Source organism: Protopterus annectens, chromosome 6.part0 (assembly GCF_019279795.1).
Source record: "Protopterus annectens isolate FY-2018-M chromosome 6.part0, PAN1.0, whole genome shotgun sequence".
NCBI lineage: Eukaryota > Metazoa > Chordata > Ceratodontiformes > Protopteridae > Protopterus > Protopterus annectens.
This window is the reverse complement of record NC_056737.1, coordinates 1,576,694,785-1,576,719,519: the sequence shown is the minus strand read 5'-3', so window position 1 is coordinate 1,576,719,519 and position 24,735 is coordinate 1,576,694,785. Positions and strand designations below refer to the sequence as shown.

The 24,735-nt window shown below is 38.3% G+C and overlaps 1 protein-coding gene across 1 annotated transcript in view; it reads right to left on the bottom strand.

Moving 5' to 3' along the window:
- The window catches only part of IQCB1 (IQ motif containing B1), a 1,943,919-nt gene that overhangs the window by 775,541 nt on the left and 1,143,643 nt on the right, over positions 1–24,735 (bottom strand). Inside the window, exon 12 of the mRNA XM_044075021.1 lies at positions 2,258–2,287. Coding sequence (XP_043930956.1) covers positions 2,258–2,287 — 30 coding nt within the window. The remainder of the gene's footprint in view (positions 1–2,257; positions 2,288–24,735) is intronic.

The following is a 24,735-nucleotide window of genomic DNA, read 5'->3' as shown; positions in this document are numbered from 1 at the left end:
ATGCCTCGCTGCTGGGCCCAAAAGGCAAACCTTTTACATTTGCTGGAATACAGCTTAACAGTGGACGGCTTGTGGGAAGAGGACAAAATGTGCATCACTTCAGAAGAAAGAGAGTTATCTCGAACTAAGGATGGAAGTGGAGTAACCAAGCAGCCAGTCGCAACGACCGGAGGGATGGATGAGAGTGTCCCGACTGATGAGACAACAGGTCCGGCACTGGGTCCAGAATCCAAGGGCCCTGTACCGCATACTTCTGAAGGAATGGGAACCAAACCTGACGGGGCCAATGTGGGGCGACCAAAATCATGTGGCTCCCTACATGAAGAGCCTTCTGAATCACCCTCGGGAGAAGGGTGATCGGGGGGAAGGCATAAAGCAGACCCGGGGGCCAATTGTGGGCTAGAGCGTCCCTGGGAGACTGCCCCTGGGAGGGAGTCAGAGTGAAGAACTCTCTGCACTTCGCATTGTTGGGGCTGGCGAACAAGTCGCAACAAGGGAGACCCCATTTGGCGAAGATCTGCGCAGCCACTCTGTTGTTGAGGGACCACTCGTGGGGCAACAGGAGAGTCCTGCTGAGCCTGTCTGCAATCACATTGGCTTTCCCCAGAATGTGCGTGGCTACTAAGAAACGTCGGGTAGCTATGGCCCAGCGCCATACTCTCATGGCCTCTCTGCAAAGGGGGTAGGACCTGGTTCTGCCCTGCTTGTTTATGTGCCAAACTACCGACATGTTGTCAGATAGAATCGCAATTGTACCTTGGGGGAGAGCATGATGAAGTGCTTGCAAAACCAGAAGCACCGCTCTCATTTCCAGGACATTGAAGTGAAGGTGCACTTCGCAATCTTGCCAAGTGCCTTGGACAGACCTGTCCAGATAATGACCCCCCCACCCTATCTGGGAGGCGTCCGTGGTCACTGTGGCAACAGGGGCTGAAGGCGAGGGCGCCCGGTCCAGGTTGGACCGATGCAGCCACCAATGGAGGCCCGACGACAACTGTCCGTAATCATAACCAAGTGGTTCAGGGGAAGTTCTTGGTATGACCATTGAACTGATAATAGCCATTGCAGCACCCGCATGTGCAGCCTGGCTAACGGTACTAAGAGGATAGTTGCAGCCATCGTGCCCAATAACTGAAGAATCTGTCTGGCAGGAACTCGAGATTTGGGTAACAAATTTAGAATCTGAGATTGTAGGACCTGAATTCTTTCTGATGGCAAAAATGCCCACACCCTTTTTGTGTCTAACTCTACACCTATAAAGGTGATACGCTGAGATGGCCGCAGCACAGACTTTTCCCAATTGAAAGTGATTCCCAGCGAGAGACCCAAAGTTACTGTGGCCATCAGCGCTCGAATCAGTAGATGCTCGGAGGTGGCAGTGAGGAGCCAGTCGTCAAGATAGGGAAACACTTGGAATCCTAGACTTCTCAGGTGAGCTGTCACCACTGCCAGACACTTGGTAAACACCCTAGGGGCTGTGGTGAGACCAAAGGGCAGTGCACGAAACTGGAAATGACTGGTTCCTAGGCGGAAGCGTAAATGACTCCTGGACTCTTGACGTATCAAAATGTGATAGTAAGCGTCCTTGAGGTCTATGGAGCACATCCAGACATCCTTCTCCAATAACGGGAAAATGGACTGAAGGGTGACCATCCGGAACTTGGACATTTTCACAAAACGATTTAATGAGCTTAGGTCCAAAATGGGCCTTATGTCCCCTGTCTTTTTTGGCACCAAAAATAATCTTGAGTAAGTTGCTGATCCGATCTGGTCGGCGGGGATGGGCTGGATGACCCCTTTGCTTAGCAGCTTTGAAACTTCTACGGCTGCTTGATCCCATTGACTGGGTGGCACGTCTGGGATTCTCCTTGTAGGAGGAGGGGGCTTGAAGAAGGGGATTAGGTAGCCTCCGGTTACAATGCGAAGCACCCACTGATCCTTGGTTATAGATTCCCAAGCCTGTGGGTGTTTCGCAAATCGACCCCTGACTGGCTCCGGAGAAGCACAGCCGGGCCACATCCTAGGGATGTTGCCTTACAAACACAAGGTGCAGGGTTTGAGTCTCACAAGGGATAATTGGCTAGGCTTAAAATGGCTCACAAGGGCAGTTAGCCTAGTACTAACCTATGAACCTATAACCTATGAACCTATGAACCTATGAAATAGAATGGGGCCGAGAAGACTTCTGCCTCGGCTCCGATAAAACAGGGGATCGGCTCCGAAAAGGTTCCAACACTATCAGACCTGAGACCGGAACCGTTTGTAAAGGTGTCGGCGCCGAAGGCAGCTCCGGGGCCGAGGGGGAAGAGTCTGAGCTGCACACCTCCAACGGCTCCGAAACCAAAGGAGCCGAAGTAGGTGACTGGCCTCTCGATGCACTAACCTGCAACTCTGACACCAATGGAGCCGAGGAAAGAGGCACCGAGGCAGACCCTTCAGTCATCGGCTCCGAAGCCATTGGAGCCAAGGAAGAAGAGGTCGATCTATGTTTCTTAGATGTCGGGTCCGATGGACTGGTCGGAGCCGACGATCTATGCTTCTTGGGTGTCGGGCCCGACGGGCTGGTCGGAGCCGACGATCTTTTCTTTTTAGAAGCTGGAGATGAAGCCAACGCTTCCTCAAATGAAGGCTTAATAAGACCCCTAAGTATCAGCTTGTTTTTCTTTCCTGAAGGACCCTGGAAGAAAAAGCATGACAAACACTGCATGTATCCTGTAGATGTTTAGGCCCTAAACAGTACACGCAGACAGCATGGCTGTCTGTGATAGACATTTTATAATAACATTTAGCACATTTTTTAAATCCTGATTTCTGCTCTTTAGACATTCTGAACACAGTAGAAACAGATAGCTAAATACACCGAAGTAAACTAATATATGGGCTAAAGCCCTCTAACTTAAATGGGCTTAGCCCGATACAACAGGTAAAACAAGAAACTATTTAGTCACACAACAAGAAAAACAACCACACAATAAGGGCAAAGGCCCTCTAACTTAAACGGACCTTGCCCAGTATACTAGAAGCGCGAAAATATAAAAATTCTAACTTTCACAAAAACTGACCACAAACGCTCACAAAGCTGTTAAAACAGCTGTTTGTTCAAAAACTGACAGAAACCCTAGTCAAAAAGACCAAAAAGGTCAAGAAAATACACTTAGCTCCAGCCAAGTCGAGACCACGTCCAGCATGAAAAGCGGCAAACGAGATCTGGGGAGGCAGGCATGGTGCATTCTGGGATAAGGGGAAGCCCAGCCAATGAGAGACTTCGTTCTAGTATATAGTGGCCGATTCGGAGCCGACGGATCGGCTCCGAACCCATCTGTCATGAATGTAGGTGAGATAGGATCCCATTACATCACTTTTTCTCCATTCCTCAGGCATCCTCTCACTTTCCAAGATTTCATTAAACAATCTGGTTAAAAACTTCACTGCCATTTCACCTAAACACCTCCATGCTTCCACAGGTATGTTATCTGGGCCAACTGCCTTTCCATTCTTCATTCTCTTCATAGCTATCCTTACTTCCTCCTTGCTAATCCATTGTACTTCATGATTCACTATCCCTACATCATCCAACCTTCTCTCCCTCTCATTCTCTTCATTCATCAACCCCTCAAAGTACTCTTTCCATCTCCTCAACACACTCTCCTCGCTTGTGAGTATGTTTCCCTCATTATCCTTTATCACCTTTACCTGCTGCACATGTTTCCTAGCTCGGTCCCTCTGTCTAGCCAATCGGTACAGGTCCTTTTCTCCCTCCTTAGTGTCCAACCATTCATACAACTCTTCATATGCCTTATCCTTAGCCTTTGCCACCTCTCTCTTTGCCATGCACCTCATCTCCTTATACTCCTGTCTACTTTCTTCATCTCTCTGACAATCCCACTTCTTCTTTGCCAACCTATTTGCCTGTATACTCTTCTGTACTTCCTCATTCCACCACCATGTCTCCTTGTCGACCTTCCTCTGTCCCGATGTGATACCAAGCACCTTTCTAGCAATCTCCCTTACTAGCTCTGCTGTAGTTACCCAGCTATTTGGTAACTCTTCACTGCCACCCAGTGCCTGTCTTAACTCATCCCTTAACTCCACCTCACAATTACCCTTTTTCAATTTCCACCATTTGATCATTGGTGCTGCCCTCACACTCCTTCTCCTCTTCTTGATCACCAACGTCATCCTAAAAACCACCATCCTATGCTGCCTAACTACACTTTTTCCGGCCACCACTTTACAGTCTCCAATCTCCTTCAAACTGCCCCTCCTACATAAGATATAATCCACCTGTGTGCATCTTCCTCCACTCTTGTATGTCATCCTATGCTCCTCCCTCGTTAAAATACGTATTCACCACAGCCATATTCATCCTTTTCGCAAAATCTACTACCATCTGATCTTCTGCATTCCTTTGTTTAACACCATACCTACCCATCACTTCCTCATCCCCACTGTTCCCTTCACCAACATGCCCATTTAAATCTGCTCCAATCACCACTCTCTCACCCTTGGGTACAGTCATCACCACTTCATCCAATTCACTCCAAACTTTTTCTTTCTCATCCACTGCACACCCAACTTGTGGAGCATATGCACTAATAACATTAATCATTACACCATCAATTTCCAGCTTCATATCACTCTATCCAACATCCTTTTCACCTCCAAAACACTCTTCGCATACTGTTCCTTCATAATAACTCCTACGCCATTTCTCCTCCCATCCACACCATGATAAAACAATCTGAACCCACCTCCGATACACCTAGTCTTACTCCCCTTCCATCTGTTCTCTTGCACACACAATATACCAACCTTCCTTCTGTCCATCATATCAGCTAGCTCTCTCCCTATACCAGTCATACTGCCAACATTCACAGTTCCGACCCTCACTACCACAGTCCTAGCCTTTCTCCTCTCTTCCTGCCTTCGGCCATGCCTTCCGCCTCTTCTCTTCCTTCGGCCAACAGTAGCCCAATTTCCACCAGCACCCTGTTGGCTAACAGTACTGGTGGCGGTCGTTGTTAACCCGGGCCTCGACCGATCCGGTATGGAAATATTAACTGGTGACTGCATGAAAAGATCTGGCAAAGTTTTACGCCGAATGCCCTTCCTGACGCAACCCTCCCCATTTATCCGGGCTTGGGACCGGCACAAAGAAATGCACTGGCTTCTGCATCCCTGGGTTTAAATGATCATCTATTAAGAAGCATAAATGAAGTTAAATTTACTGGAGACATCTTCACTGACATCAAAAAGTTGTTTGAACTGATTAATCGTTAGCCGTGCATTCATATACTCTGCACTGAATGTCTAGCACATAAATCATGTCTTTGAACCTAAGATTATCTCATTAATCATCTCTACTATTAAACATCAGTAATTTCTACTCCTCTTCTGCCATGATAAGCCTACTGTTCTAAAGGGCCGTGTCCTTGAGCCATTGCTTTTTCATTCTTCAATAACCCCATCTTGTTAGGACTTAACAACTTAAACACAATAATGGTTGCAGATGATATGGTGATTTCAAAATCAGCCATATATAAACTTAAGATTAAAGAATTTGTCCAGACTAACATAAAAAAAATTGAAAGCTGGTTTACATCTGAATACAGCTACTTGCTACTTTACAAAACAAAAAACAAATCAAAAGTTAAAAGTTAGAAAGCCTTGAATATAAGTTTAACTGAAGTTGTACCTCAAAATGTGCGAAGCTCCGCATACATACATACATATCCATTTGGTCCCTTGTTCTTCACCTTTCATTACAGTCCTCTGTTACACAAGCACTATTAAGTACTGATTTGCACTTTGTCTACATTTATACTACAGCTGCTGTGATATTTGTTTTATAGAGTTTTGCACTTGAATTCCACATTTTAAAGTTTATTTGCTGTTACCACTGCATTTGACTGTTATGCCGAATCCAGAGCCATCCAGACTTGAACATCCAAAACCATAGTTGTAATTTGCACTTTAAGTTGTTCGTTACTTGTACTGTTCTGAAATCTGTACTTTATTTGCTGTGTTGCTTGGTTTATTATTTGTAACTATGCTAGTTTCAGCTTTTTGGGCACCCAGAGAGTGGTTTTACATTATGAAGTTTTGGTCTGCTCTTTTGTGGCATGCGGGGGGTAACAAGGTGGTTCCTTCTGAGTCGGGATTTACTATTTGAAACCCCAAACAGTATTACTGTGATTGCCTAAAAGCTAGGCTGTTAGTTTTTTTTCAAAACAAGTTTATTGTTTTAACATATAAGAGAAATATCATAACAATTTTATACAAATAATTAAAAATAGGTATTATTATAATATTCAACAAAACAACTAAAGTATTTACAAAGACATCCACTACAATCAGATCAATTAATTAAACTAAAATACTGTGCTATTGAAATTAGAATTTTTTTAACAAATTTTGTAAATTATCCCATACAATAAAATGTGATGTTTTTCTAGTTGTTCTCATTCTAATTGTGCTTATTTCCATATGACACATTATATTCATAACATTTTTAAATTCATTGAACGAAGGAGGTGTATCTGAAATCCAATTTCTAGTTATTATTTTCCTAGCCACTACTAGGATAGACCATAACAAGGGAAGCTTAATCTTTTAACACATTGAGGTACCGGTGTGTTGAATAATATAAGAGACTTAGAAATAATGAAATTATCTGTAAAAAGAGCCTGCAAAATTCATTAATTGACTTCCAGTATTCTTTCAACTTCATACAGTCATAAAACATATGAGCCCAGTCAGCATTAATTTCTACATTACATCTCTTACATAGATTATCTTTATTATTAATTTTATTCATCATCAAAGGTGTATAAAAGATCTATGTAAAAATTTCCATGTATAAAGTCTCCAGACAATGGAAGATGTAGTTCTATAAGCAGATTCCAATATATATTGTTTATCTTGTTGAGTTGGTGGGTCCCCATTAATAGAGGTGAAATAATTCCAGTATGAATCTACACTGTAAAAAGTTTCTTGTCTGATAATTTTATGTATATATGAAAGTTTACCTTTATCAGAAACTTTATGCTGTAAATTTATTATCAAGTAATCAATCAGTTTTGGAATAGATTCTTTAACTGTTATAGACATTAGATCTATTCTATCAATGAGATGTTGTCTAAAGATCTGAACCTCTAACCAGCAAGTTTCTCTTAGATCAAATTCTTGTTTTAAGAAATCTAGATTTTTAACTTTATTATCAGATATCAGCTGATACCAGTACTTTAGATGATTATCTATAGCTAAATGAGCTCCTTCAGAAGTAGATGACATAAGCATACCCTGAGTATAAATTATAGGGAATACAATAAAATTCCATTCCCTATACTTAGGGTGCATGAATATAAAGTTACGATAACTAATTATAATATTTAATGGGTAACAGACCATATGTTTAGGTGTAATAGGTGAAGTACAAAATTCCTTTAGCAACCACAACATGGAGTTATTTATAATCATATTTTTATGTGTTAAGGAGATTTTCATGAAGTGCATACTAATTAGCTCCCAATAATCTTTCCATTTTGACATATGACCGATATATTAATAAAGTAATAACTTTTATAATAGAAGAGATAATATATAAATTAAAGTCTGGAAAAGAAATACCCCTTGAGACCAGCTATTAGTATGTTTCTTTAATGCAATCCTAGGTCTATTAGGTGCCCATAAGAAATTTAACATTAGTGTATTCAGTTTCTTGATAGTTATTTTTGTAGGTGAAAGTATTATTGATTGTATTAAGTATAAAATCTTGGGGAATATTATCATTTTAATAATTGTAAGTCTCTCCTCCATAGTAAAAACATATTATTCCAGGTATTAAAAGATTTTGTATATTAAGAAAACAGGTATTATAGTTATTATATATAATAGATTTAATATCTTTAGATAGTATTATACCTAAATAAGTTATCTGACCTGAGTTGGGTACATATTTAGTAAAATCACTAATGTATATATAGGTAGTATTTTAGTTTTTCTTCATTGAATATTAAACCAGAAATACTTTTAAAATTCATCATTTTACCAAATAAAGACTGCATAGAAGAATTAGATCCTGCTGATGTAATTAGAACATCATCTGCAAAAAGTTGAATTTTTGATGTTGTATTTTCTTCTATTTCAAAACCCTCTATGTCAGTACTGTTTCTAATCAAATTAGCCCAAGGCTCCATTACTAAAGTGAATAATAGTGGAGAAAGTGGACATCCTTGCTTTGTACCTTTAAGAATGGGTATTTTTGTGAAACATATGTTCCTACCTTAATATAAGCCAGCTGCCTTTGTATAAATGGTCAATTAAATTTACAAATGCATCAGAGAAATTTGTGCATTTCAGTAAGGTAAACAGATAGTCCCAACTTACTGAATCAAATGCTGAACCTATATCAAGACTAATAAGTGTTAAATCTTTCTTTTTCCTATTTGCAAAATCAATTAATGTTAAAGTTCTTCTTATATTATCAAAAGTATTTCTATTTACAATGAAGCCCGTCTGATCTATGTCTATAATGCCGGGATAATTGTCTTCAATCTATCAGCAAAAATACTCATAAACATTTTATAATCAACATTAAGTAATGAGATGGGTCGATATGAAGAACATCTAGTTGGATCTTTATTAGGTTTTAAAATTGGTGAAATAAATGTATATTGCCAAGATGGGGGTTATTAACTCAGTTTGGGCCAGAATAAAACCTTATGTATTAATGAATATGTAGTTTTAGAAAGGATTTTATATATCTCTGGTATAATACCATCATTACCCGGTGCTTTGTTTGATTTAAGCTTATTTATTTGTGTAATAACTTCTGTATATGAAATACTCTTGTCCAATAGTTTAATCTGTTGTTTATTGCTTTTATTCATGTTTGTGGTTATAAACTCCTTTATTTTATCTTTAGGTTCCATGTTAATGTTGTTATGGTTAATCTTGTGAAAGTGATTTCTAAATTCATCCAGTATTTCTGGTATACTAGAAACATTCTTCTTTTCCTTAGAGAAAAGATTTATTTGATATGGTTTTGTTTATTCAATCTTTTGTTTTATTTTTAAGTCTATGTAAGTATTTGGGGCTTATTGAATAAGACAAAACTTGTATTTCTCTAAAGTTATTTTAACTTTATGAGTTAAAATTTCTTTGTATTTCTCATTTAGTTTGTTTATTTCTTCAATAACTTTCTTGTCCATAATATTTTCTTTATTATTATGTTTATAAGAGTCTAGTTTACTTTGAATATCTAACAATTCCTTATCCCAAGATTTCTTTTTGTTATTATACCATCTGATACTTTGTCCATATAGATATGATTTTAAGGCATCCCAAACATAGACAATGGAGACTTCAGGAGTATTATTTATGTCTAGAAAATGTTGTACTTCTGAAAGTATATATTCTTTATAGTCTTTTAGCTGAGTTAAGTATGCTGGTATCCTTTTGATCTGAACATTATGAGTATTTTTATCATGAATTCAAAAACAATTGAGTTATGATCAGATATAGGACATGAAATGATTTTGGAATTAAATAAATATGTTACCATCTGGTTAGAAATAAAGACCCTATCTATTTTTGAATAAGTTTTGTATCTGTTAGAAAAAGGTGTATGGTAATGATTTTGACTCTATCTGATTATTAATATCATTCAAATGATAAGAATTAGCAAAATCATTTAAATGTTTTGCATTAGATGTAATTCTTCATTTCTTTATAGTGGTAGTATCACTTTCATGTAGTATACAATTAAAATCACCAGCTAAAATAATATCCCCTACAGAGAATGATATGATCTTATCAATATGATGTTTCACTGTATTAATACCAATTCCAGGTATCCAATATACATTAATTAAAGTGTCTTCCCATTAATTTGTATTGTAACCATACAAAACATTCCTTTGTCATCCTGATAAGACTTAATGGTTTTAGGAATGGGCATACTTTTATTCCATAAAATAGCCAGTCCTCTTTTTTTCTGAGTGTGCTCTGAACTAACCAATACTGTATACTTATTAGTGGCTAGTTTATCAATATCTTTTTTCAAGAGATGGGTTTCTTGCAGGAAGACTAGATTGGCCTTGTGTAGATTAATGTATCTTATTAGGCTTGGGATTATTCAATCCATTAATGTTTAAAGAAATTCCTTTTAAAGATGTCATTTGGCATTTTTAAAACTCAAGAATCTTATGATCGAAATAACAAATAACAAGATAAATAATGTTACATCTCATCTTTTAGGTGTGCCTTTAAATATAGCTGTATTTATTAAATCTCTTATGGGATTTTGTATAGGATTCAATTTTGTTTGTAGTGACAATGAGTGTACAAAATATATTGTGGATGTCAAAACTATATACATATAACAATGAACAAGTGAAAATAATGTAAGGATTAAACCTAGCTACCACCTTATCAATTTAATACTAGTTATATTTAAGTGAGGTTAACAGTTTTCAATTCAATTATCTATCAAGACAAAACTACACATTTGGTAAAACAGCATCATATAAACTAAAATAAACTTTTTTTTTTTTTTAAAAAACTGTTCATACTATTATATAGATCTATGTAATATATAACACTTGTATTCTAATAGCATTCAAATAATCTTAATGTTAGAAATCAAGAGGAGAGAAAATTATGTAACATTCATTTAAATCAAAAACTTTGGCTAATATGATTCAGACATTACATGCATTAAGATGCATCTATTTTCTGTCATGTGAATTCTATCAACAGCTTCCAAAAAATCTTGAATTGTTTGTATATGAGCATTTACTTATTATAAATCATATTGCATAGTTATGCAGATTCTCAAAAACACCCACCTATTCAAAAAAAAAAACACACACACAAACACAGACACACACACACACACACACACACATATACACACACACACACACACCACACACACACACACACACACACACACACACACACACATACACATACACATATATATTTATACACACACAAACATATACACACACACACACACACACACACACACACACACACACGCACATACACATATATATATCTGATCTCACTGAGTTGTGTCTTTGTAGAGCACTATCCTAAACACATATTAGTAACCAGATTTTACAATCATGCTAACCTACTGCTTTAAAATATATCACATGACATTTCTTCCAGAATGGAGTTATAAGATTATTTATGCTTGTCAATCAGATGAATTAAATGAGTTATAGTAAAGTATATGTTTGGGACACAAGTTTTAACACAGATTATTATGCTACTGTTAAGTAGATTTTCAAAACATTTAAATAAATGTTTCATTTTCTATGCCTTCTAAAATAAGATATTTACTTGCTACAAGAAACTACATCATCTAAACTCATCATAACTGACACATTTTATGAATAGAGTATTTTTCCTGAATCTGTGGTGTGTCAGTGTGATAACCTTGTCAATGTTTATACTAACTGCTTTCAGTTTCTCTGTGAAACTTCTGTGAGTGAAGCTGGAGAAAAACTCTGGACACTGTGCATGAGACAGCCCACATCCCAGATTGTCTCCCTTAACATTTTGGCGGGAAACTTATTAAACTTGTGGCAAACATTCATTTTGTCAATAGAGTAAAATATTGTATTCATAGAAATTATTATAAATCATATTGGATAGTTATGCAGATTCTCAGAAAAAAAGCCATCACACTCACACACACACACACACACACACACATATATATATATATATATATATATATATATATTTATTTATTATTTATTTATTTTACATTTGTTGACCGGGCTAGTCCAGCTGGATAATTTCCATTTTCAGTGGAGGCCCGGGGAGAAAAGCTCCATAGAATTAAAACAAAGGTTATACAAAATTGAAGATTAACTATGAGTTCCTTTAACAGATATTAAGTTACCATGGATAGTTATTAGTCTAGATCAAGAAAATAGAACACATAAATTGTAAGAGACATCTAGAATATCTAGAACTACACTCCACAGATCATTATTAGTGTATTATAGTATATATATTTTTTTTTTTTTTTTTTTTAGAACAGTAGAAACTGTAAAGTCATTAGGATGTTTGAGAACACAGAGAAGGATTGCAGTTGAGAAGTAAGGAAGAATGATAGTAGAAGGTATTAGGTTTCTCATATACATATATATCTGATCTCACTGAGTTGTGTCTTTGTAGAGCACTATCCTACTTGCTGTCCCTAGAATAAATCTGTCTGCTTTATACAAAATAATGCACAGCAAACACATATTGGTAACCAGATTTTACAATCATGCTAACCTACTGCTTTAAAATATATCACATGACATTTCTTCCAGAATAGAGTTATAAGATTATTTATGTTTGTCAATCAGATGAATTAAATGAGTTATAGTAAAGTATATGTTTGGAACACAAATTTTTAACACAGATTATTATGCTGCTGTTAAGCAGATTTTCAAAAACATTTAAATAAATGTTTCATTTTTTATGCCTTCTAAAATAAGACATTTACTTACTACAAGAAACTACATCATTTAAACTCATTATAACTGACATATTTTATGAACAGAGTATTTTTCCTGAATCTGTGGTGTGTCAGTGTGATAACCTTGTCAATGTTTATACTAACTGCTTTCAGTTTCTCTGTGAGAATTCTGTGATTTGAAGATTCTGAGGTAACTCAAGGGCATTGTGCATAAGACAGCCCACATCCCAGATCTCTTAACATTTAAACTTATTAAAAACTAGTGACAAACATTCATTTAGCAGTGTAAATGCATCTAAACATGACAGAACCTCCACAATGTATTCCACAGATCATCACAGCCTCTATGCAAGTGAAATTAAACTCAAAATTACCAACAAGCAATAAAACTCAGCATTCTTCTCCCAACTCAATTTTCATACAAATCCTATTATTCACTGTGCCCACACAGTCAAAAGCATTTCTATATATTAATAAAGAAAAGAAAAAGAAAAAGGGAGTGAGGCAGAAATAAAAAAATGTAAGAGAAAGCTGTAAGAAGTATATACAATGGAATGTTACTTACTGTTTATATTAATAGAGTTAAAAATAAAACATATTATTTACTCTTATTTAGTTCTGATTATTATTAGTTAAAGAATGACAGATTATTTACAAACAAGCATAAGCAGTATAATCAAGAAAGTATAATTAGAAATAGCATTTGAAGAACTTATAAACTTTTACAAGAAATAAATATGTTATTATTCTATTAATGATATTTTCATTACTGTTCTCTCCTGCCCTCCCCACCCTTTACCCACTACATAATCTAAATAGAATGTCATTGTTTAAACAAAGAAAATAATAAAAGAAGAAGAAAAAAAAGATAAAGAAAAAATGTATCAAATTACTAACCTTACTTTTTCAGAAAGAAAACAAATCGAGTCACAGCCTGCCATTAAATCCTCAGGCATTTTGACTGGTTATGAAACAAAACATTTCTTTGCACATAGAGAATAACTTTGATTAAATCTTTTCCAAAATATTTGTGGCTTTCTGGAAATGCAGGAACTATATTCAAAAAGATTAATAATGAACTAAAATGATGAGAGAGAAAAAACATATAACAAATCATTTGTTTTTAGTCTCTTCTTCTTCTCTGAAGTCTTCCAGGAAGCTTCAGTTGCCAATCTCTTTAATGAAGAACTAGCCCATTCCATTTCTTCTATTTTATCCAAAATCTTTTTCTTTGACAAACAGTAAAGCAGAGTCTAAATCATCGAAGACCTTAGGACCATAAGGATGGAAGATTTTAAGCTTGGCAGGAAACAGAAGGTATGTTTTAAACTGTGCTTTTTAAGCTCCCTTATTAGTGGCAGAAAAACTTTTCTTTTAGCAATTACCATGGAAGAATAGTCATTGTCAAAACGCACAGTTGTCTCATTAAACTTAACAGGAGCTTTAGCCCAAGCAGATTTAAGAACCATCTCTTTATCAAAAGATGATAGAAATCTAACTATAACTGATCTAGGATAGTTTTTGTTAGAGTTAGTATTAGCTATAGATCTATGTGCTCTTTCGATACCAAAAGAGAATGCTTCTGGTAAATCTAAAGTTTTAGGAGCCACGTTGTTAAAAAGAAGTAATATTGTTACCTTCAATATTTTCTGGCAGTCCAAAAATCCTAATGTTATTAGCCTAGATCTATTTTCCAGGTCATCCAGCTTTGTTTGTAAATGTGTATTTTGTTTCAGCAGAAACTCAATGTTGATTTCCTCTTCTTGTATTTTATTTTCCATGTCATTCACAGCTTCTTCTATGCCTGTCATCTGGATCTTCTGTTGTTGCAGGTCCATATGTAACAAGTCTATTTGTTTTGTAGTTTTTTCTATGAAAGTGTCTATTTTAGTATCCATTTTATCCATCTTAGCAGTAAGTTGCTGGACTATAATTATCAGAGACTGAAGTTCTTTCTTGATGCTGGAGTCTTGAGAATTTGTCTTACTGGAACTCATTTCAGACTGATAAACTGACAGGAAAATTTCCAAAGTAATTTCTGACAGGAATATTAAGATTTCCTTTCTTTTTTAGATATAGTTCAAGAACTATATAAAACAAACATATTTAGAAAGAAAATTACTTCAAGAATTAATTTTTTAAGTAATTAATTCCTGTCAATGTAATGAAATTGGTGGAGCTGAAGAAATCTGCTGCTATCCTGTGTTCATCCTTGGCCACGCCCCCCTAGGCTGTTAGTTTTGAGAGTTCCTGCGCCTGTATAAAGTAGGCCAATTATCACAGAATTTCCACTTGCTTGGCTATCACATCACTGTTTGAAGAGATTTTCTGCTGAATCCATTTGCTTTCACTGCTAGATATGTATTTTAAATAACGTTTTGCAGTCTGTCTAGATTTATACTACAGCTGTTGTGATATTTAAGCATTTTATTAAGTTTTGCACTTGAATTCTGCAATTTTAATTTCTGTTACCATTGCATTTGACTGTTGTGCTGAATCCATATCCATCCAGATCTGAATGTCCAAAACTATAGTTCTTAATTGCACTTTAAGTCATTGATTACTTGTGTTGCTCTGATATCTGTGCTTGTTTTAGGTTCACAGGTAAGTACTAGGCTAGCTGCCCCTGCGGCCCATTTTAAGCCTAGCCAAATTCCCTTTTGGTGCTTGAAGAAATCTATCCCATTTGGCATTAGACTAGCTTTAACCATTCCATGATTGTTACACTTAGTGAGACAAACTGGGATCATACCATAGATAATTTAAAGGCATTCATGCATAGGATAAAACATTTAGGAGCTGTCTCTGTTTAAGGTTCAGTCCTGGGGTAAATCTTCTGTTTCCTATACATAGATCCAAGCTGCACTTGAATATGGACAGCATTTCCTGTGTTTCTTGCTCCACTTTAGTGGTCTAGCTGCTACGTTTGTTCTTGGACTTCTGCTTGGTTTATTGCTGTAACTAGGTTACTCTCAGCTCTCTGGACACCCAAACACTGATTTTACATTAAGAGGTCTTTGGTCTGCTCTTTTGTGGCAGAAGACGGTAACAAAGTCCCTTCTGATCTCAGCTTGTATTATTGTGATTGTATGAGGTTCTAAGTTGTTTGTTTTGAGACTTCCTGAACCTGTATAAGCTTGGCTTATTATCTCCGAATTTCCACTTGCTTGGCTACCATGCCATTGTTTAAAAAGATTTTCTATGGCTACCATGCCATTGTTTAAAAAGATTTTCTATTAGATCCATTTGCATCCATTGTTAAGATAACTACTTTTAAGTACTGATTTGTAATGTGTCTACACTTACACTACTGTTGTGATATCTGTGCATTTTATAATTCTGCACTTGAATTCTGCATTTTAAAGTTTATTTGCTATCATCATTGCATTTAACTATTGTGCTGAATCCAGATCCATCCAGATCTGAATATCCAAAATTATAGTTCTTAACTGCAGTTTAAATTGTTAATTACTTGTGCTGCTCTGATATCTGTTCTTATTTGCTGGGCTGCTTGCTCTACTCCAGTGCCATTGTTGTTATTCTTTGTTCCTGAACTTCTGCTTCATTTATTATTCATAGCTAGGCTATTTTCAACTTTTTGAGCACCCCATTAAGTAGTCTTTGGTCTGTTCTCTTGTGGCATGAGAGGGTGACAAACAGCCTTCAGAGCTGGGATTCACTGTTTCAAAACCTAAAGAGTGCTCTCGTGATTTGCGGAATACTAGGCTGTTTGTCTTGTGACTTTTTAGGCCTGTATAACGTCACATTTGTGCAATACTGCTAATTGCTCAGGGGGTGGTTAGCAGTGCCCTGTGTAGATGCAGCCACCTAGAATTGAAAGGGTTTATATCACATTATCGAACTTCCAAAAGATCGAACACCATAAGCTCGAACTTGGAAGTTTGAAATGTGATATAATCAAAATCTCAGAACAGCAAATTTTTCCCCTGGGAAAAAAATTGCCGTTCCAAAAACACACACACAACACAAGCACACCAAAAACCTATGTCTAATGTGGGGGGGCTTTACCCCCCACACCCCCCCCTACTTAAATATACCAACTCCAAGATCGCACCACAGTGGAGGAAATAGCGAAGCTGCAGAACGGCCCACCGAATTCTTGCCCTGGGTAAGAATGCGATGTTCCGCGGCTTCACTATTGTCAGTGTTCGCGGTTTTGTGTTCGATGTAATGCCATTCGGCATTATTTGCTTTCGCGGTTATGATAGACACCCAATTGAAATTGTACCTATAATGCTACCCCTGAAAATTGCTCAGTAATTAGTTGAGCAAAGAGTGACTAGTCAGCACATTGAGAAGCACCCACCTGTCAAGCATAGTATTAAGCAGAGTTGATAGGACTCTCCTAGAGTAACCAAGTTAGCCAGTTGTAAACCTCTCTAATACCATCCTCTTGTGAAGCATACATTAAGGACTCAAACCCCTGGGCATGCAGTTCCCTGCTATTTCTAAAGTAGTCTTGTGGATATGGGAATCCTGGGATAATGCAGCAACTGACTTATGTACACTGACAAACACCTAATACTCCAACAAACAGATATGGTATGTGAGAGGTGTAGTTATACAGTTTTACTGGAGGCAAGACTCTCTCATACAAGCACCTATAGTAAACAAAGAGGTTGTAAGTAACACAAACATTGTACCCTCCTCACATTGTAAATACCAGATACATAGAGCCATGTATGCTGAAGCTCTTAAATGTCATCTTCCAAAACCACAAAGATCTCCTAGATACTGCACTCTAAAATGTCCTTAGCAACCTCTACAGCACTCGGCACTCAACAAAAACATCACCAAACAAGACACATACCACCGTATCCCAGGATATCTCCACTTCTAAGTCCATAATGTACACCACTATACAACACAATATTTTCTTTACAGGAACCTCCATTATGAGATGCACAGACTTCCCACTCACCAGGTTGAGTTGGGACAGAATCACGGTCAGATTTTTATCAGAACCCAGGATCCTCCAAATCATACTTGCACTCAGGTCATTGGATCGCAAGTACTCCAGTCATAGTCCAACCATGTGCGTGTAAATGACCAGAGATGTACCTCTCTGGACTATATAAAGACAGACATAGTGAAGCTCGCAGACTGTGTTTTCAAGCCAGTACCAGCCTAGTATTGAGGAGCACTCTACCTTCTCCAAGCGCGATACCACAACATGAACAGAATATGGTTGACTTTATTAACTGGCTTAGTTTATGGTGTCACTCCAAGGAGATACAATCAATGTCAGCATGAGAGAATATGGTTGACAGAACATACTCCTTTGCCAGGGACGATCTGCACCTGTCCCCTGTAGGCTTTTGAATATTAGCTAAAACTTTGTCCTCCTCCACTGTGCCTTTTTTAGGTAATACCATACTGACAAAACATCTGACATAGCAAAACCAATCCTAGAAAATCTAAAGATGTTACTGCTTAATGCCAGATTCCTAAATAAGAAACTCCACTCTCTCCAAGCTCTCCTCACCTTACAGAAGGTAGAAATTTGTGCAGGTTAAAGTCAAGGACAACACTCTGGCAAGTGCAGGGCTGCAAGAGTAGTACAATTCCATTACACAGAGAAAGAAAGATAAACATTTTCATTTCTTGATCTGATTTTTAAATTTATTTAACAGTCTGTATCTGCTTTAGCTAAAGTCTTTAAGCTTATATTAGCAATTCCAGCACATAGTTCCACTGCATTTTGCTGCTTAACATACCTCTCAACATGGAAACATCAAAAATCTGGACAAAGGCCCATGAAAAAATAGGTACAACTGGCTAAAAATCTGGACGCTGGTAACATAAAATCTGCATACATATTTATGTAACCCCGTACACTCCAACTGAATTGTGAGATACCAACATTCAAACACAAATTGAAGAACAAACAAAATATTAAACACGAAGTATAACCAGAACAATGGTGTTTTATTTATATTAACATTTGAACTTGTATAAAACCAAAATGCAATTTTTGCTTATAAAAATAAAATTAACTGCTACACTAATACTGAATAACAAAATATAACCAGAACAATATTGTTTTATCTATATTAACATTTTAACTTGTATAAAACTACAGCACCTTCTACATAACTATGTTCCTAGTCAGTCATTGTGATCCAGCTACCAAAAAATCCTCTCTAGCTACAAACTTAGCAAATCTGTTGGGCATTGTCTGTACTCGTACAAGGTTACTAAGGCATGGAACTTCTTACCTGTATCCATCAGGTCTATACCCTCCCTCCCATCTTTCAAAATCACTCTGAAAGACTTCCTAGCTAATGTCTGGCTCTGTTCTTGCTCAAAAATATGGCAACCTATATCCCTAAATGTGAACAAATATATTTTCATTCCTTATACCTCCTTACTCTCCCTTCTTTGCTTACTTCCTTACTGCTGTCAAATAATTTTCTCTGGCTTTCCTCTGTAAATATAGCATAACCCTATTTCTCCCTTACTTCATATTGAAATTCCTGTTTGTATTAGACTAACTTATCTTAAATTTCTCTGCAAACTGTCTAAAATTTCTCTAAATATTAAATGATTGTCATATAACTTGTATTGATTCTTAACCATTGTTTTTATAGCATGTCTAATTTGTTACAATTATTTAAACTACAGATGTTTTTGTTTTATTTTGAAGACTGTAAAATTATTGTTCTTAAAATGTTTTATAATAAATTGGAGCTTTTCTCCCTGGGCCTCAGCTGAAATGGGCTTCTTCTCAGTCAAACTTTCCTGGTAATCAAATGTCAATAAGCAAGCAAGTAAATAAATAACTATCCTTCAGAAAAAGCAAGCTATTACAAAACCTGTTATTGTAAACAACATTCTAAATTTACAAGAGCAAGATTTAAAATCTCTCTCCATTTTTTTGGTCTTCTTTGCCCACCCCCCCACACACACACAGTATTTAAGGCTGTATCCAGATTTCTTGTGTTAGGAAGTTCAGAGATACGAAGCTAACACAATACTTGCTATTCTAATAAAATTCTAAGTTCATAAGTACAATATTTAAAATCTGTCCCTATTTTGGGGTCTTTAACACCCCCCGCCATCATGTAAGGCTTTATCCAGATTTCTTGTTTTATGAAGTTGAGAGGTATGCTTTCTACATTCTCCATAGTTCAGCCACATGAGTCCAGTCTAGTTGTAGGGTTCTGTTCTGCAGATAGAATGGGTCAGGATAAATTATCTAAATATTTAATGTTCAATAGAATGAAATAAAAATAAATATATATATAGAATAAGTAGGAATGTTGATTATGAATTTTAGGCTGAATTTTTTAGTAAGGGTATATTTACGGTATTACTTGTTAATTAATGTAACAAATGTCACAGTTAACAATATGTGGATGTCATGGGGAAGGGTGTTTTTAAATGCAGGTGTGTGTTAAATGTCACATGACTAATGACTCTTTTATTTAAACTTTGCATTTGTATATGTCTGTTATCTGAAGAAGTCTCCCTATAAGGAGAGATGAAAAGCGCTTAATAAAACGGACTTTATATTTTATTTGCGGGTGACCAGTGGAGCAATTTCCTAGTTTTTTATTTAGTTTCTGTTTGATGTCATATCAGAGCACAGAGTAGACAGAAAGTTACAGGTTAAAATTGCGGCATTCTGCCACATGTTTTGCACGAGAGCTGCACCTTCTGTTCTTCAAGATATTTTTTATATTAACTAGGTCATCCTCATAAATGACTGGGATCTTAAACACGCCGTTCTCATGTTTATGAGTGTAAGGCCTAGAAATGTCTAGAAATTTTCCTGATAGCAACCTGTTTTTACGTTCAGTTGCATAAACCAATAATTTGCTTTCCTATAAAATAAATGGAATACAAATACAACGGATGCGGGTCAACTGCGTTCTGTCTAAGGTAATCTGGATTTTCATCTGATGCTGATCCCTGCACTCATATGGTAAAAGGCACTGGAACTTTACCTGAAGGCTGTGCCATCACCTTATATTATATGCATAGCGCTGTCATCCTCCTTCAACACGCCTTTAGAATACGGAGAGAAGAAACTGCAGCATCAATTAAAACCTTATATTAACTTTGAGTACAGAAGCTGAGTGGAGTAGTTGGAGACCGGGATAGCTCAGATGGTTTTGTGTAAACCATACAGAATGGTTCTGTAATGAAGTACACAGGCTTCAGTAATACTGCAGTGCCACACGTTGTCGTGGGTGGGCTTCGGCTGTTTGTTGTCTTTCATCTCACCTTCATTCTTGCTGGTTGGGTTTGGAGCTGATCGTCGGCTCCGACTTGGCCATATACTATAGCTTGAGAGATTTTTACTGGCTCGAGGTTAGCCCCTATCCCAACATGCCTAGCGGTAGTTACCCAGATCTCATTTGTGATAACCCACCAGACTAAATAGGTCCAAATTTTACTAAACTTACTTATGAGAAAGGAACCTGCATATGAGTATTTAAACATCAGCAAATAGAAAGGTAGGAAAGACTAGGTCTAACCAACTGGTAAGCAAAAAGGGAACTCAGCCAGTGTAGTCAAACAAAAGGGAAGAAAACTCTTCTCAATCCTCCAGGAGGGGGAAGGAGAGTGGGAAGCAAGAAGGAAGATGAGATGAAGGACAACAAACATGGAACGTAATGTTGAGTTCATAACTTCTTTATGTTATGTTGTCCCATCTCGCCTTCATTCTTGATGGTTGGGACAGCGTCCCCAGCACCTATATCTTGGGTGGGTCGCTGGAAAAAAACTCTTCAGGACCGTGGAACCAAAGGATGTCCTGTTCTGGGAGGCCGCATCTACTTTGTAATGAGAGATAAAGGTATGGGGATTAGCCCATGTAGCTGCCGCACAGACTGAATCTAAAGGCAGTTTGGCTTGAAAGGCAATAGAAGTAGCTAAGGCCCTAGTTGAGTGTCCTTTTAATTTTTCCTAGAAGTTCTCTGTTCTGCAAAGCGTAGATATGGATGATAGTGTCTGAAAGCCACTTCGATATGGTCACTTTAGAGACTGGACAACCTTTCTTGTTGTCTGCAAAGGATATACACACCTGGGATCACTTCATTGGCTCTGCTTGACAGAGGATCAGTTAATCAATCAATGGGGCGTCGAAAGCTGACACACTCTGGCTAGACTTATAAATGCCTCAGGCAGATAGCCTAGTACCTACCTATATAAACAATTGGTCAGATTTTCTGAAATCCTTAGTCCTGTGTAAACAAAAACGTAACTGTCTATGAACATCCAATTGATGGAGCTTATAATCTGCCTTGTTGCCATAATTGGGGAAGAATACAGAAAGCTCTATGAATTGATTTAAATTGCGCTCCGAAGACACCTTGGGTAAGAAGGAGGGATTGGCTCTGACAGAAACTCTATCTTTGTGGAAAATCAAGTACGGGGGACGAGTAGATAGGGTCTGTAGCTCTGAAACCCTCCTAGCTGAAGTAATGGCAGTTAAGAAAAAGGTTTTCCATGGTAAAAAATTGAGAGGACAAGAATCAGCTGGCTCAAAGGGAGGAAGAATGAGAGTCTCTAAAACTAGATTTAAATCTCGGGGGGGGGTTCTCTTATTGGAGGTCTTAATAGGGAAGTACCTCTTAGGAATGCTTTACATAGCCTGTGGGACATGATGTTAGATCCCATTTCTCCTACATGGAAATTAGAAATGGCAGCTAGATGGACCTGGATAGTAGCTGCCGCTGCTCCTCGTTCAAATGTTTCAGCAATGAAATCCAGAATCTTAGAAATGGCAGCAGTAAAAGGATCAATGTCGTTCTTGTTTGTGCAACAAGAGAACCTCTTCAATTTACTAGCATAAAGTTTTCTTGTAATGGGTTTATGGGATGAAATCAAAATGTGTTGAACTGCTGGGGAAACATCTGGGAGCCTGGCTAAGACCGGAAGTGGAGAAACCAATCCGTCAGCTTGAGAGTATGGACGGAAGGGTGGGGAGCACCCAACTGATGCATCAGAAGGTCTGGAACTGGGGTCCAGTATCCAAGGCTCCCCTTCCAGATGAGGCCAGAGCAATGGGAACCAAATCTGTCGAGGCCAGTAAGGAGCAATGAGGATTAACCTGCAACCCAATGACTGTTCTTTCTGAAGAACCTTGGGGATCAGGGGGAATGGTGGGAAGGCATAAAGCAGTCCTGGGGGGGCCAATCATGAACAAGTGCATCCCTGGGTGACTGTCCTGGTGGTGGGACTAGGTCAAAGTAGCTGCTGCATTTGTTGTTGAGGGAAATGGTGAAAAGATCACAGCATGGCTGGCCCCACTTGGAAAAAATCAGCTCTGCAACTTCCTGTTTCAGGGACCACTCGTGAGGCGTCAGAATAGCCCTGCTAAGCTTGACCGCTATCACAATGGATTTCCCCGGAATATGCATTGCGACCAGAAAGTGTTGGGAAGACATCATCCACTGCCATACTCGTAGAGCCTCTCGGTACAAGGGATAAGACCTGGTTCCGCCCTATTTGTTGATGTACCATACTACCGACGTGCTGTCTGTCTGAATTGCTATAGTCCCTGTAGGTAGAGAGTCTTGAAGTGCTTGCAATGCCAGAAGCACCACTCATATCTAGGACATTGATGTGCAAGTGGTACTTACTCATGTTCTTGCCAAGTCCTTTGAACAGTCTGTCCCAGATAATGCCCCCCCACCCTATCTGGGAAGCATCCATGGTCACTGTGGCTATGGGTTGGGGGGTTAGAAATGGTCTGCCCATTGATACCAGAGGGGAGTGAAGCCACCATGCTAAGTCCTTCTTGCAAGACTCTGTGATCCATATCTGATGTGACATTGACAAATCCTGGAATGATCACTGAACAAAAAGGAGCCACTGCAGAATTCTCACATGGAAGCATGCCATAGGGACCAGAGTAATGCCTGCACCCATTGAACCCAAGACCTTGAGGACAAATTTTGCCTGGATTCTCTTGTTTGCCAAGAGTACTGAAACTTGACGAATGGTTAACACTCTTTCATGAGGCAGTTTTGCTATCATGGCCCTTGTGTATAAATCTGCCCCTATAAATGAAATATAGTGACAAGGCAACAAGGCAGACTTTTCATTGTTTATGGTGATGCCTAGTTGTGGACAGGTGTGAATAGTGGAGTCCCGTGCCTCGATCAGTTGATGCTTGGTGGTGACAGTGAGGAGCCAGTTGTCTAGATATGAAAACACCCAGAATCCTAGAAGCCTCAGATGAGCAGTGACTACTGCCATACATTTGGTGAACACCCTGGGGGCTGTGGTGAGGCCAAAGGGCAAGGCTCTGAACTGGTAATGACCGGCTCCCAGCCAGATTGGATCGCCTGTCCATTTTTATATGGTAGCATGCATCCTGGAGATCGATGGAGCACTTCCAATTGTCCTGACCCAAAAAGAGAAGAATGGACTGCAGTGTTACCATCCGGAACTTTGTTTTCTTGACTGATTTGTTGAGTTTGCTGAGATCCAAAATGGGTCTCCAGTCCCCTGTCTTTTTCTGAACTAAAAAGAACCTTGAGTAAGTGCCAGATTCAATTTGGTCTGCGGGGACTTCTTGGATGGCTCTTTTTTCTAGTAACCTTTGAACTTCTAGGTTTACTTGATCCCGAAGACTGGGTGTAACATCTGGGATTGAGTGTTGACTTATTGGAGGGGGTGGTTGGGAGAAGGGAATTTTGTAACCCATGGATATTATCAACAGTACCCATGTATCTTTGTTTGCCAGGCTTTTGGGTACTGGGATAATCTGCCCCCAACTGCCTCCAGAGGCGGACAGTCGGGCCTCCTTTCAGGAGCACTGGAAAGGCCTGCCAGAGAAGGTATCTCTGTCGGCCTGATTCTGCAGACCCCCCCCACCACGGGATTGGCGTCTCCTGTTATTTCCCCCTCTGCCCCTGGGGGAAAGGTCTCCACGTGTGTCAGGTGAAACTCCCTGGGATTTTCTGAACCACATCTTCCCGCTCTTCTGACCCTTGGGATAAGGTCCAGAGGGAATAGAAAAACATACTCGCACTGCAGAAAGAGTTTGTTATCCCGTTCACACCTGGTCTCTTTTACCTGAGGCCCGAACCATCACAGGGAGTGATGGTAAAGGAGGACTTGAAGGGCTCCACAAATTGATAAAGGCACATCCCAGAGCGTCTACGTAAAGCAATTCCTGCGCCTGCTGCCCTACTCGCTCCATCTGCTGCATAAGAGATCAGCCACATGAAGGAGTTAACTATAGATGTCAAAAATGTCAAATTCAC